Source organism: Staurois parvus, unplaced genomic scaffold, assembly GCF_062004578.1.
Source record: "Staurois parvus isolate SC_StPar_1 unplaced genomic scaffold, SC_StPar_1.0 ptg000575l, whole genome shotgun sequence".
Taxonomy (NCBI): Eukaryota; Metazoa; Chordata; class Amphibia; order Anura; family Ranidae; genus Staurois; species Staurois parvus.
This window is the reverse complement of record NW_028318371.1, coordinates 1,360,251-1,376,234: the sequence shown is the minus strand read 5'-3', so window position 1 is coordinate 1,376,234 and position 15,984 is coordinate 1,360,251. Positions and strand designations below refer to the sequence as shown.

General features: G+C 44.4%; 1 protein-coding gene and 1 long non-coding RNA gene across 2 annotated transcripts in view; one reads left to right on the top strand and one right to left on the bottom strand.

The window, feature by feature from the left end:
- LOC149450309 (cytochrome P450 2C20-like) overlaps nucleotides 1–8,529 on the bottom strand; it is a 54,752-nt gene extending 46,223 nt beyond the window's left edge. The window contains exons 1-2 of the mRNA XM_089692032.1: nucleotides 8,440–8,529; nucleotides 996–1,179 (exon numbers count right to left, since the gene is read on the bottom strand). Coding sequence (XP_089548158.1) covers nucleotides 996–1,175 — 180 coding nt within the window. The 5' untranslated portion in view covers nucleotides 1,176–1,179; nucleotides 8,440–8,529. The remainder of the gene's footprint in view (nucleotides 1–995; nucleotides 1,180–8,439) is intronic.
- LOC149450295 (uncharacterized) overlaps nucleotides 1–15,984 on the top strand; it is a 1,099,640-nt gene that overhangs the window by 232,179 nt on the left and 851,477 nt on the right. The window lies entirely within an intron of this gene.

Genomic DNA, 15,984 nt, shown 5'->3' with positions numbered 1-15,984 from the left:
TAGTGTGCTGGACTGTAACTTTTTATATTATTTTGCTTGTACCTGTGCTGTTAGCAGCTGTCTGAGAGAATAATACATTGAGTTTACCCCCATCATTGCTTGGGGTCTGGTTTTAAGATAATTCCTGTTACCTAACGCCAGAGTTATTTGCTGTGTTTCATTGGGTTTGTATTCTCTTATCCTGGTGTGTCAGAAGGGTTGAGGATCTTGGAGGTTGAGGCTAAGAACCCATCTTAACCAGCAGTTCCTTCAAAGGCAGCACTATAACTGTCAGAGCCTGGGTCCAAACCTGGGCTTTCTGCTGTGAGTGGCAATGTTTCTACTTGCTGAGCCACCTGGAATGCTGGACAGCTCCCTTGACGATTATTTGGATGATCCTACCTTGACTTTGTCATGAACCCCTTGCTCCTCCCATGAACTTCCTGATATAAGCCATGTCTCTGCACTTGCTGTTTGTTAGATTATTGTGCTCTCCAGCCAGTATCTTGCTCCTTGCCTTCTCTGCTGTCATCCATATTTTGCTACCACTCGTTATGGACCCTTAGCTTGTTGCCGACTACGCTTCGGGCTGATCCCAACCTGCGACTGCTCATTACCGACCTTGGCTTGTTCTCGACTATGCCCAACCTGCAACTGCTCATTACCGACCTTGGCTTGTGTACTGGCCATGTTTCCATTTGATCCTTACCTGCTTGATACGCTACTGGACCTCTGCTTGCTCACCTCCTGGTGGGGTGATCCTGAGGACCGCAACCTGGTGCTAACATGCAGCCAAATCCATCTTCACCATCAGAAGCTCTGGTGAACACCAGTTAGTACTTAGACTCCGCACCTCAGGTGATCCCACTCCTCTGCCACAGTGACCTGCCTGTGTACCTATCCTGCTGGTTTCAGGTGAGCCTCTCCACTGCTATAGCAAATGGTCTTCAAGCCTGACCCCTGATCGTGAAATAAACAGTCTCTCAAAAGCTGGTTAGATCCCAGGAGTCACTTACCAAGGTGTAATTTTTATCAGCAGTTCGCAGATCCATATACTTCGGGTTGCCCAGGAAAGGCAGTGGGGTGGGTCCGGGGGGCAGTGACTTGTACCGTATGTGCTGTTTCCACCATGATATAATAAAATGGAGGGTGATGAGAACAGTGACCAACAGAGCGAGGATTGTGGAGAATCCCATCTTCCTGGAAGAAACACATACAGTAGATACCAACTATGAGAGAGGTCAATATTCCTTCTACTGTACAGCCCACCTCTTCACATGACTATGACTCAGTTCAAATGATTTAATTATACTTTTTTTGCTCTTCTCTAGTAGCAAAATAACTGAAATCAGCTCCTTTCTGTACTCCTTTTTCCTGTGTCTCCCTGGGAGAGATGTCCCTGCTTTTCCTTGACAATCTGTCCAGCAGGACCATAGACAATTTTTTTTTTTAATGTAGCCACCCCAAGACAGGCGTTTCTATTTAGATGTAGTATTTGCCAAGCTGTTGTCAGCTTTAGCTGGATAGTACAGCTTTCCTGGGATCTAGTTATTGTTTTCTTCTGCCTGCTGCCAGTAAGTGTCACCAGTGATTCTGTAGCTTGCTAGGAGACTTGTCAGTGGTGGGGAATGGGGGAGGGTATAAATATTCAGGAGTGACCTGTGGAAGGCAATTCTCCTCTGGACCTCCTACCTGGGTAATACAGATGTTGTTGGCTGTTAGATCCTCCTAGAACCTGCTGCCAGAGGAGAGTGACCATGTGGTTGGATAGGGGCTTGGGCATGAGGCCTAGCTTGTGTAACATGGGGATCAAAGTGTCATTCTGTAACGCCAAATGTATTGAGAAGCTGAATTGAAGCTTGTACCTCAGTGGAGTATGGTGGCTACTCCCTAGGGTGTTAGACCATATTGTACATAATATCCAAATTCACAGAGTGTCGGAGTAACTTCAAGGTTCTCTTTCTCTGACAGCTCTAAATACCATTTTTGTTCCCTTATTTGGAGTCTGCCTTGTCCAGGAGTATTGTGTGCCTTAACCCTCTTTCCCAGAAGTATGAAGTCTATAGCTTGAGGTTGGCCAAACTTGCCCTTAGGGGGTCCAACATGTCTTTGGGGGTCAGGGGGTGTTACAATAGAATAAGGAAGGTGTTAGAACATCTGATGGCATATTCCTTGTTATCTCCGCTCTTCTTTCCCAGTAAAAACACCCTCCCCCATTTTCTGTTCTTGTGTAAAAGACACAGGAATTGAGGGAAAACCTCCACTAGGAGGTTACTGTAAGAAATAGAAATGTGGCAAATTTAAACTCTATCCAGGACAGCAAAAACAATGGGGTGAAGTTAGGCTTTAGATGAAGCAATTTAAATTGGGGCATAACTACAGACTGTGGGGCTTCACAGCAAAATTATGATGGGGCTTTCCAGCGACCTCCCTACTGTCATTGAGCTTAAAGTAATTAAGTATTTCTAAATTAAAGACAGGTAGACAGGATTAAATATCAGTGCTTGCTGGGATGACCAGATGCTTTAGTAATAATAAAACTATATTGTGTTAGACAACCAAACAAATTCTCCGTACTGCAAGCCAACAAAGGAAATCCATGACTGGCAGCAATAATTCTGAATTCTCCTGTACATTTGATGACTTTTTTAATTTGAAATTCTATGTTCAAATTTCCTCAACAACCCCTCCAAAGGAGCCCCCTTCCACCCTCGGCTCCATAGCAGCCAACTGGGCTGCTATAGCTATTGCCATGGCTCTGACTCAGATTAATGCAAGCATACATTTCTGTATAGGTTTAAGGTAATTTGGGAGAACCTTTTTTTATTTATTTTTAGTAGTAAAATGTATAGCATTATATATTACTGTTTATTATTGTATTATTTTTAGCATTTTTAAGACTTCCTGGCTAATATTAGTATCTTACTGGTGGTGTGGGGGTGGGGGTGGGGGGGGGGGGTTGCCACCTGAAGTTGATGACTCAATTTTCTCAAAATAGCATCAAAAAGCAAAAACAACAACAACACACAAAAAAAACAAATAAAAAACAAACACAAATATATATATATATCCGCTACCCTTTTATCATATTAGTCCATCAGACTAGAAGCCGCCTGCATTGCTCTTATCTTATCGCTTCTCTAGGCTGGGCGCTCACTGTGCCAAAGATTAGATTAGAAAGAAAGACTGGAAAAGATACATTTGTGTATGTATAGCCAAAACTTTTCCTTTTAGATTTTTAGTTTTAGATTTACTTTAAAATGACCTCACAATGTTGTCCTTTCCATATGCTCTCCAAAAACTGGAGGTTCTGATAGTTCAATACATCCTGTCCATGTGCTTTCTCCTTCCTTTGGTTCTATTTTATAAATGGAATTATAGAGATGTGTAGTCATTGACACATGGTGGGCATTATATAGCTACAGTTGCAAGAAAAAGTATGTGAACCCCTTGGGATTACGTGGAGTTTTGCATGAATTGGGCATAAAATGTGCTCTGAACGTCATCTAAGTCACAACAATAGAAGAACACAGTCTGCTGAACATAATACTACACAAACATTAGATGTTGCCATGGTTTAATTGCACATAACATGTAAACATTCACAGTGCAGGGAGGAAAAAGTATGTGAGGCCCTAGCTTAATGACTTCTCCCAGAGCTAATTGGAGCCAGGAGTGAACCAACCTTGACTCCAATCAGTGTGATGATATTGGATGTGTTGCTGACAGCTGTCCTGCCCTTAAAAAACACACACCTGTTTTGGGTTTACTGGTTTCAAGAAGCACTGTCTGATGTGAACCATGCCTCGCAGAAAAGAGCTCTCAGAAGACCTACGATCAAGAATTGTTGACTTGCATGAAGCTGGAAAGGTTTACAAAAGTATCTCCAAAAGCCTTGATGTTCATGTGTCCACGGTAAGACAGACTGTCTACAAATGGAGAAAGTTTAGCACTGTTGCTACTCTCCCTAGGCGCGGTCGTCATGTAAAAATGACTGCAAGAGCACAGCGCAGAATGCTGCATGAGGTAAAGAACAATCCCAGAGTGTCAGCTAAAGACCTACAGAAATCTCTGGCACATGCTAACATTTTTGTTGACACATCTACAATAAGGAAAACATTAAACAAGAATGGAGTACATGGGAGGACACCACGGAGGAAGCCATTGCTGTCCAAAAAGAATATTGCAGCACGTTTGAAGTTTGCAAAAGAGCACCTGGATGTTCCACAGCACTACTGGCAAAATATACTGTGGACAGATGAAACCAAGATTGAGTTGTTTGGGAAGAACACACAACACTATGTGTGGAGAAAAAAAGGCACTGCACACCAACATCAAAACCTCATCCCCACTGTAAAACATGGCGGAGGGAGCATCATGGTTTGGGGCTGCTTTGCTGCCTCAGGGCCTGGACGGATTGTTGTCATTGATGGGAAAATGAATTCCAGAGTTTATCAAGACATTTTGCAGGAAAATGTACGACCATCTGTCCGCCAACTGAAGCTCCGCAGAGGATGGGAGATGCAACAGGACAATGACCCAAAGCATACAAGTAATTCAGCAAAATAATGGCTGCAACAGCACAGAATACGCCTTCTGGAGTGGCCCAGTCAGAGTCCTGACCTCAACCCAATTGAAATGCTGTGGCATGACCTTATGAGAGTGATTCACACCAGACATCCCAAGAATATTGCTACACTGAAACAGTTTTGTGAAGAGGAGTGGTCCAAAATGACTCCAGATCGTTGTGCAGGTCTGATCTGCAACTACAGGAAACGTTTGGTTGAGGTTATTGCTGCCAAAGGAGGGTCAACCAGTTATTAAGTCCAAAGGTTCACATACTTTTTCCTCCCTGCACTGTGAATGTTTACATGTTATGTGCAATTAAACCATGGCAACATCTAATGTTTGTGTAGTATTATGTTCAGCAGACTGTGTTCTTCTATTGTTGTGACTTAGATGACGTTCAGAGCACATTTTATGCCCAATTCATGCAAAACTCCACGTAATCCCAAGGGGTTCACATACTTTTTCTTGCAACTGTATCTGCACTCCACTAGGTCTTGTCTCTGGCAGAGGAAAGTCTCCTAACATTGACCTCATGTCATGTGGCTGAATGCTGAGAGCTGCAAAAGAAGCAAATTCTGGAAGATATGAAATATTGAGGCACAATAAACCACATCCTTTAGGAACACCCACCTTTCTCACCAATCATTGTGGCACCATAGTACACTTTGTGCTGTAGACTTTAACTAGCCCTCAGAAATCCATCCCCACCATGAAAGGACTAGTCGGTTGTGTTTGCCCCCAGGTCAAATAATCCAAACCCTCCTCTGCTGGTTAGAAACTCTGCTTTACAGTTCCTGTTTTTCAGAGTCTGAGCGAGGTTTGATTGTGGGATTAATAACTTCCCTATATACCAAAAGAACCTAGAGGGCATTCGGGTGTGCAAAGACCTACAGTTTGTTTTCATTTAAAAATCAGCCACAACCCGAGTAGAAACACCTGGCCACTGCCAGCATGCTGCAGTGAAGGATCATTGCTCTCTTTTCAGAGGATTGAAATACCCCCTGCTTAGTCAGAGCTCTATGATTAAAAGGGAGTATTTGGTTTGACTTAGAAGGAATGTCAGACCTCTGGATAATAGAAGGGAGTAGAGGGAAGGCAGTGGGGTTAGATGATTGAAGAGAGTAGAGAGCAGTTGGGTTGAATAACAGAAGGGAGTAGAGTGAAGGCAGTGGGATTAGATGATAGAAGTGACACTGGGTAATGGAAGAGAGTAGAGAGAAGGCAATGGGGTTGGATGATGGAGGAGTAGAGAGCAGTTGGGTTGGATAATAGAAGGGAGTAGAATAAAGGCAGTGGGGATGGATGATGGAAGGGAGTAGAGAGGAAGCAGTGACACTGGATAATGGAAGGAAGTAGAGGGAAAATATTGAGGCTGGACCATGGAATGGAGTAGAGAGAAACCAGTGTGATTGGATAATGGAAAGGCATAGAAAAAGGCTGGATAAATGTATTTTTTTTATTTATTATAGCACCATCAATTTATGCAGTGCTTTACACATATATATTGTACATTCACATCAGTCCCTAACCCTCAAGGGGTGTACAATCTAAGGTCCCTAACTCACATTCATACATACACATACTGGGGACAATTTAGACTAGATCCAATTAACCTAATAGCATGTCTTTGGAGTGTGAGAGGAAACTGGAGTACCCAGAGGAAACCAATGCAGGCACAGGGAGAACATGCAAACTCCAGGCAGGTGGTGCCATGGCTGGGATTTGAACCAACGACCCTAGTGCTGCCAGGCAGAAGTGCTAACCATTTAGCCCCTGTGCTGGATAATGTAAAGGAGTAGAGACAAGGCATTTGGTTTGGATAATGCAAGTGAGTAGAGGGTAATCATTTGGGATTGATAATGCAAAAGAGTAGAGAGGAGACAGTTGAGCTGGATAATTATTATTATACAGGAGTTATATGGCGCCAACAGTTTGCACAGCACTTTACAAAATGAAGATAGACATTACAGTTACAATACAATTTGGTACAAGAGGAAACAGAGGGCCCTGCGCATTAGAGCCTAAAATCTAGGAGAACAGAGGGCCATAATGGAGGGGAATAGAGGGAAGGCAATTGAGTTGGATAATGGAAGGGAGTCAAGGGAAGGCAGTAGGGATGAATCATGGAGTGTTGGTAAGGCAGTCAAGCTGCAAAATGGAAGGCAGTACAGCGAAGACAGCAGGGTTTGATAATGAAAAGTGATTGAGAGAAGGGAGTGAGGCTGGATAATGAAAGGGAGTAGAGAGAATGGAATGAAACTTGGTAATAGAAGGGGTTCAAATAAAGGCAGTGAGGCTGGATAATGGAAGAGAGTAGAGAGAAACCAGTGTGATTGGATAATGGAAAGTAGAGAAATAATTGAGGCTGGATAATGGAAGAAAGGGATTAAAGAGAAGACATTTGGGCTGGATAATGGAAAGGATTAGTGGGAGACAGTAAAGCCACATAATGGAAAGGGAGTGAAGTGATGGCAGTGGGGTTTTTATAATGAAAGGGAGTGAGGTTGTGGACAGAAGAGAGTGGGGCCGGATAATGGAAGATAGTAGACAGAAGGCAGTGACACTGGATAATGAAAGGGAGTAGAGAGAATTGGATAATGGAAGAGAATAGAAGAGTATCTCCACTGAGGGCTACCAGCACAACATATCAAAATTTGTATTGGCTGGAGGGGAACAAATACTCTTCTGCCCCCAGCCCAGTTCTCCCTGGACCCACAGTGAGATATAAGGAGCAGCCAGACAGAATCACTGAGCAGCAAGCAGAGCTGGTCTAAGTAAACAGGTCTGCCTTCTATGTACATGTATAATACAATCTACACAAATAAAAGGGTGTTAGGACATCTTCATACAATAAAAACTACTTGCGCTATAGGTGAAAATAATAAACAAAAGGTGAACAATATCAATAGCGGTGCTGCTGCTCAAGTGTAACCCACTAATACATGAAAAGAAAAAGTATACACACAGCGTTCAACAGTATAACTGAACCTTATTATCAAATTTTAAAAAAGTGTCCATAAAACATCCACTTTTGTGGTTAAGTGCTTCCAATTCACTATTGTATCCTTTCCAATAAAGTACTCTGCAAACCATAAAAAGTGACTTTGTACTCAAACTGTGATCATTGATCAGTGCCCCTCTTGTGACCACACTGACCAGAGAAGGTGGACCCCTTGCTGTGAGCAAAAAAAAAAAAAGCGGTCCTTCCGGTGAGGAAAATCTCTGTTCCACTTGCTGTTCTCCATTCTAAGACCTCTGAAGACGCCCAATCGGAGGGACAAAACGCATTGGATGGAGTTTCTGGTGTCCAGTGATGTCACATACGATGTGTAATGCATGTGGAACAGCGGTGTTCCCAGAATGCAATCCAGCTGCCCATCAGGTTTACACACTTAAAGCGGAATGTTTATGAAAATATAAATGTATTTCTATAATAATAGTTATTACTACACTATGACTGTTCCCCCTTCCCCTATTTTTTGTTTGAAGCACCAACATTACTATGCTCTGTACTACTGAGTGCTTGGAGGAGATCGGAGAACAGCAAGTGGAACAGAAAGATAATCCTCACCAGAAGGAGAGCGTTTTGACTCACAGCAAGGGGTCCACATTATCTGGTGGGGGGCACTGATCACATTTGGACCACAAAGTCACTTTTTATAATAAAAAGGTTATGTACAGCTGATCTTTCATACAGTATATAGATAAAAAGCAAAGAAGCATTACAAAGACTACAATTCCCCTTCAAGAGATCCTATGGGAAACACACGTGATTGGAGGTATACATCATAAATGGACACACTTATCAAAGAATTCAATGTACACTTCTATAAAAGGTGGAATAGTAGGTACAAAATGATAGCCCCCCATAAAGAACCCCATTATCATTACCTGCTCTTTCGTAGAGGTGGGACCACTAATCAGTGCCTTCCCTGTATCTTTACTGGTGTTTTGGTGTTAACAGTCCTGACTGACCTCAGTAAAGTTCATTCTTGTTACAAATCCTCCCCATGGATCCTGTTAATGAGTAAGCCATCAGTACCTGTAAACAAGGAGTGCGCAGTCACTGGATATGATCTTGTCTTGTGTAACATTACCTTATCAACCTGTCCAACAGGAACTTCCAGATCTCAAGTAGGGATGAAGGTGGGGATTTCTGTGTATTTTGAGGTTTGGGGTCCCAGCAAACGAATGCGGGAATTCACCGGCCAAAATTCTTTAATCTTAATAAGCTGCAAGGACTTTTGATCCAAGGTCAGCTAGTCAGTGGCGTTCCGAGGCAGCTGCAGGGGGTGCGGCCCACACCGGGTGACACCTACCGCACAGGGTGACACCGGACCCGCTCCACGAAAAGATAAATAGTTAAGCAAGCCGACGATCCCCGCAGAATGGATCCAATCCATCCTGCAGGGATCGTCGGCTTTCTTTACAACTTACCTTTTTGTGGAGCGGGCCCGGTGTCACCCCGTATACGTTGCATGCTGACGATCCCCGCAGGATGGATCAGATCTGTGGATTGGGGAGCATAATGGATCGGAATCCATTATGCCCCATCCGCAGATCCGATCCATTCTGCAGGGATCGTCAGAGGGGGTATCACCAAGTGTTATCGCACTGGGTGACACCAACCCTAGGGACGCCCCTGCAGCTGGTTTAGAAGGGCCAATAATAGGGGATTTGTTAAAAATAAAAACACAGTACGATGTCAATACCTGGCAAGTACAATACCCAGCAAGTGCAAGTACGATACAGATACCCGGGAAGTGCAAGTACGATACCCGGCAAGTGCAAGTACGATACCGATACCCAGCAAGCGCAAGTACGATACCGATACCCGGGAAGTGCAAGTACGATACCAATACCCAGCAAGCGCAAGTACGATACCCGGCAAGTGCAAGTACGATATCCATACCCAGCAAGTGCAAGTACGATACCCGGCAAGTGCAAGTACTCTGTACACAGCGGAACACCGCTTGCTGTACGGAACCTTTGTGTCGGGACCTCACTTCTGAGATCATTGCTTACTACGTGTGAAATCTGTGAATGATCACAGAGGTCACATGGTACAGGGCTATTTACAAACAACCTTGTACCATGTGACAAGCTGTGACCAATCACAGCATTTCTCAATGGCTGCAGGAATGCAGCCAGGGAGAAGGAGAAATGATTGCTTTTACAGCCTTTATAGGTGTAAAAGCAATTCGTGTAAAAAACAAAAAAAAAAATCTTCATCACCCCCCACAAGTAGTACAGTGACACTTTTGTTCAAAATTTTTGGACTTTCATTTATATATCAAAAAAAATAAACATCCCAGTGGTGAATAAATACCACCACAATAAAGTTGTATCTGTTTAAAAAAAATTCATATGGGTATAGTGTTGCATGACCGCACAATTGTCATTCAAAGTGTGATAGCACTGACAGCTGAAAATTGGCCTGGACTGGAAGGGGGTGAAAGTGTCCGGACATTAAGTGGTTAATAAATTTGCCTTCTCTTTGTCCCCAGTCACCCACTCTAGATGATTCTGTAAAGGGCCTACATGCTCGGACCGGACCTTTTACTATTAATATATTGGAAGAATTTTTGGGGGTTGGTCCTGCTAATTTTCTTTGTAATGTTTCAGCGATAATAGCGTTCCTTCGTTTTTATATCTGATAAAAGCTCTTTTCTTATTATTTATAGCTTTTTGAATTTTGTCCGTAAGTCACATAGGTTTGATTTTTAGCCTTTTAAACTTGTTGCCCATGGGAATGTATTTTGCAGTGTGGTCACATACAGTCTTTGAAGAACTCCCATTTATGTGTTGTTTTCATTGATGCCAATATTCCCTCCCAGTCTAATGCCCCGTACACACGATAAGAAAATCGTCCGGAAAATTTAGCGGAACCACTGATCAAACGATTTTCTCTTCGTTGATGAGCAGGATGTTTTAACCGATAACAGTATTGTGAACGGAAAAATACGGTTGAACAACAGTGAAAAAGTTTGTCGTTTCGCATATGAACGACTGATTTTCTATGCGGTGGTATGACGGTCGTACGAAAAAAATCTATCAAGCGCTATCGCACATGAGCCAAAGCAGAAGATGACCCGGATGTTTATGTCCAAGGAATCTTCGTAAACACGAACGAACAATCCAAATGTTAAAAGTAGATTGGCCTAATGAGATAATGAAACCAGAATTCTGCAGATTATATTTTATGTATCACAATTTATGTATATAGGTCATGTAATAAACGATATTATACTCATTGCTGGTAATTGTTGTGTATATCGCTCGTTCTGGCTGGAAGGGCGTGGCTACAAGGTCACACGCACACCGCATCACTTCCACTTGTACTGAAGACGTCAACACTACGTATTGCCCGCTGAACAATTTTTTTGATTGGATAATGTGGGCCATGATTTCGACCAACGAATGAATGCCTCTCGGTCATCGGATGACTGATCGGTCGATTTTCTAATCATGTATTCCCACCTTAAGTCTTGGAGAGCAGCTCTCAGCCTTGGAAAATTAGCGCTCTTAAAGTTGAGCATTTTTATTTTTCCCGTATGTGCTCCCTGTTTACAGCTAACAATAAATTAAATCATGTTATGGTCACTGCTACCCAGATGTTCTTTTATATGGACATTCGTAATCAGCTCTGCATGGTTTGAGATTACCAGGTCCAGCAGAGCATCATTCCTAGCTGGGGCCTCTAAGAACTGTACCATTAGTCAAGTCAAGCTTTGAAACTTTGCCTGGTCTAAAGATACTAAAAACTGGTGTAATGCAAGCAACTGGGATAAAAGGTGGTATCAAATTGTTTCGAGACTAGTTTTGTAACACACTAACAGATGGCAGTACAAGGCTGCACGCACAGTCACAGGGAGCACTGACCTTCATAAGTCAGTGTGCCAAAAGACATATTCCTGTGTATATCGGGAGCTGTGCAACTGGTGCTATTCTGATCACGTTCATTACCACATCTACCATTTCATCGTGGACAGCAAGTTGAAGCAAAAATAGCAGGCATGAAATTCTGCAGGAAACTGGACAAATCTGCCACAGAGATCGATTCGGCAAGTTTATGACACGTGCGCTTCAAGAGCAGAAGAACATCACTAGAAGACAAGAGATCGGGAAGACCTTCAACAAGCTCGACCCACGATAATGTTGAAATGTGTAAACCATTCTTGTGCAGGATGATCCTCCAAGAACAATCCACAACATGCTGCCATTGTTGGAGTGTCATACGGAACAGTCCAGGCAATCCTCACATGTGATTTGAACATGCAGCGTGTTGATGCAGAGTTTGTTCCCAGAATGCAATGATATCGCTTCTGCACCCATCCTACTTGACAGATTTGGCTCCTGCAGACTTTGCTCTCTTCCCGAAGATGAAGATCCAGCTGAAAGGTTGTCGTTTTGACAACCTTGCGCAGATCCAGTGCGAATAGCAGCAGATGCTTGACACGCTTTGAAAAGAAACCTTCCAGGCCACATTCCAGAAGTGCCATGAATGCTGGGAGTGCTGTATTGCCGTGAAAGGGAACAATTTTGAAGGTGATATTGTGCAAATGTAGATAAAGTACTTTCTTGTAAACAGAGCTAGTCTCAAAACTTTCTACCACTTTGTATATAGTCTACAGCTTGGGTCACTAGCACAGTGGAGTATGAAGACATCAGTATACAGCTAGTGGTTACCAGGGGTAACAGGTCTGGCAATTGACCAGTTGCTAAGCGTGTTCATGTGGAAGGTGATATAGTCTCTTGCAGGGAGGGAGATGTTGGCACTTCTGCAGCAATCTGTCTTTCACAGGTATGGAAGAGTCCTTTTAGTGCATGAGAGGCATTCAGTCATCTCTAATGTCAGAGGCCCACCTAAGGGTTGAGTAGTCCACCATGGCAGCCTCAGTCTTGTCCCTCGGCACTGATGAAATGGCATTTAAGCAAAAAAAAAAAAAAAAGTACCCCATATGTAGGAGAATGACCTCGTCTCAGATTCCTGGAGTAGCATCCCCCTGTGAAAAATTAGCTCAGTAGGGGGTCATGCGCGACCCCCTGGATGAATCCGAGCATGGAGAAAGAGGCACGGCCTGACAGCAGGATCTCGGTGAAACAAGTTGTGCTTTATTTACAAGGTCAGTAATCACTAAGTGCAGATATCTAAAACAGCAAAAAAAAAAGAAAACAAACAGAAAAAAAACCCCCACACAAACAGAAAAAAACCCCCCACACAAACAGAAAATAAAGCCTTTCCACCTTGAGCGTCGAACAGCAAACACAGGATCCTATCTACTTGTCTGGAAGCAGCCTACTGCTGCTCAGGCACATGGCGTTCACACAGTATTTGAAAGTCCATAGTCACACAGAATTAATCTCACCACAGTATTGCTTGGTTTCTCCCCAGTCTGTCCTGCACAGAAATCTGGTTCCAGGTTGGAGCATACTCCCCCCCCCCCCCCCCAAGCAGCCTGGAAGTTTTATAGAGCCCAGAGCCCTCAACCTGCTACAGTTGAGCTCATTAACCCAAACAGGTTCACTTTACAGCACAAAAGGAAAAACAGTCAGTGTACAGCATGAATCTGGAACAAATACCCCCCATCCTGGACACACCCGTAGTTTTTCCTGGCTTCCTGTCACTTACACCCCCTCCCGTTTCAAACTTGGGGTTGGAACAAACACAGGTTGGCAAGCATGCGTGCACTCGGGACAGGGCATCTGCATTTTCAAACACTGGGGCGGTGTTTTATGATAAAACTAAATTCTTGAAGGGCCAGGAACCACCTATTCACCCTCCTATTGGTCTTTGGTTTGTGCCATCCACTTTATTGGAGCATGATCTGTTACCAGTTCAAACTGTCTACCCAAGACATAGTACCGGAGAGAATCTAAAGTCCACTTTATTGCTAAGCATTCCTTTCTCAATGGTGGCATCATTTTCTTCATGGGGCTTTAATTTCGGGCTCAGGTAAGTATTAGGGGGCTGAGGGGGGAACTGCACACTGAAGCTTTTTTACCTTTATGCATAGAAAAACCTTCAGCCTTTAGAACCATTTTAAACATTTAAGCAGGTTGCAATACAGCTAGCTAGGTGATGTCCCAGGATGGGAGGATTAGGGTTGACCTGAGTTCCCGGGTTTTCCGCTTGGCGGGCTTCTTGGGTCAGACCCACTGATCTGAAGCTCTTGCTGTGAATCCTGGGCCTGAAAGAGAATGACATTACACCTCTCTGTTATCTTGGAACCCAATGTAATGTAGGAAGCCACTGGGGCCCGGGGTTCACACCGAAGACACCAGTTGCTGGACTCTGCAGATCCTAATGGACTTACCACTAATGGACTCTACATTTTGTAGGTATGCCAGGACAGCACACAAGCCTGAGTTAGGATTTAGGGACATAGGAAAAAGGACTGTTCTCACATGATGGTGTCAGGGACCCCAGGCTTTACCGTGGCGCGCGAGTCTGCTCATGCGCTGTATGCCGGGGCACACTGGCATGCGGGCACTAGGACCTGGGCACCCGCGACGGCAACGGCGGTCACGCATGCGCGATCGAGGACGCGTGCATGGCACCAATGAGAGCGCAGGGCGCCCTATTTAAACAGGTTCTGACTGTGCTCAAATTGCTGTATGGTCTTTTCCTGTTATCCTGTGTCCTGACAGATTGCCTTGTTGCCGACCCTGCCTGACCCTGATTCGTTGACTGTCTCCTGCTCTGATCCATGGCTTGTCCAACCATTCTTCTGTCTTATCCCATACGTTTGACCTCCTGTTGCTGAACCTGGCCTGTGACCTGTTTATCCTTCTGCCTGCCGCATTGTACCATCCTGCCTCCACCGTTACCGACCCGGCCTGTCTGACTTCGCTCACATTAGGCTCTCATGTACCACCGGCAAGTGCCTCTACCACAGCTGGTTGCACCCAGGGGCCACGACCTGGTTTTGGCCTGCGCCAAGTCCATCCCCACCAACAGGGGCTCTGGTAAACAAGCAGGTCGGGGCTTAGATTCCGCGCCCTGGGGAATCCTGGTCTGTGGAGTGTTAGAGGCTAATGCCGGTTGGTCCTAAACAGTTGGACTCTAATGTTTCTGGCACTTTTCTGAGTAAAGCCAGCCTTCTGCTCAGTCTAAAGTTCTTAAAGAAGTGCAACGCAAGTAACTGGCACATTTTACACTTCACTTAAAACTTTGGGTCACTAGGCACATTGGGGTATGAAGACAGAACTTACAGAGTCATCCTAGTGCCGTACAGCAAGTGGTTACTGAGGGTAATGGAAGCCAGCAATCAGTCAAGCATCCTATAAGCGTGTGCCTGTGTCAGGTGGGACAACCTTTAGCAGCAAGGGAGATGTTGGAAGCACTCCTTCCAAAGTGCATTCCCACTCTGAGAGACAGAATTTAAAAAAAAATTCGGGAAATCACATTGTATGATTTTTAAAGAATGTATTTGTCTCGCACGGCTGAACAGAAGTATTTGAACACCTGAGAAGATCCGTGTTAATATTTGGTACAGAAGCCTTTGTTTGCAATTACAAAGGTCAGACGTTTCCTGTAGTTCCTGACCAGGTTTGCACTGCAACAGGGCTTTTGGCCCCCTCCTCCACACAGATCTCCTCTAGATCTGTCAGGTTTTGGGGCTGTCGCTGAGCAACACGGAGTTTCAGTTCCCTCCAAAGATGTTGGATTGGATTTAGGTCTGGAGACTGGCTAGGCCACTCCAGAACCTTGATATGCTTCTTACGGAGCCACTCCTTGGTTCTCCTGGCTTTGTGCTTCGGGTCCTTGTCATGTTGGAAGTCCCAGCCACGACCCATTTTCAATGCTCTGACTGAGGGAAGGAGGTTGTTGCTCAAAAGCTCACAATAAATGGCCCCATTCATCCTCTCCTTAATACAGTACAGTCGTCCTGTCCCCTTGGAAGAAAAGCACTCCCAAAGCATGATGTTACCACCCCCATGCTTCACAGTAGTGATGGTGTTCTTGGGATGCAACTCATCCTTCTTTTTCCTCCAAACATGAGGAGTGAAGTTTAGACCAAAAAGTTCTACTTTGGTCTCATCTGACCACATGACTTTCTCCCATGCCTCCTCTGGATCATCCAGATGGTCATTGGAAAACTTCAGACGGGCCTGGACATGTGATGACTTCCGTGCAATGCATGATTTGAAACCATGACGGCGTAGTCTTCTACCAACAGTGACCTTTGAAACTGTGGTCCCAGCTCTCTTCATGTCATTGACCAGCTCCTCCCTTGTAGTTCTGGGCTGATTCCTCACCTTTCTTATCATCAGTGATACCCCACGAGGTGAGATCTTGCATGGAGCCAGAGTCCCAGGGAGATTGACAGCCGTCTTTAGCCTCTTCAATTTTCTAACAATTGCTCCAGCAGTTGATCTATTTTCACCAAGCTGCTTGGCAATTGCCCCGTAGCCCCTTCCAGCCTTGTGGAG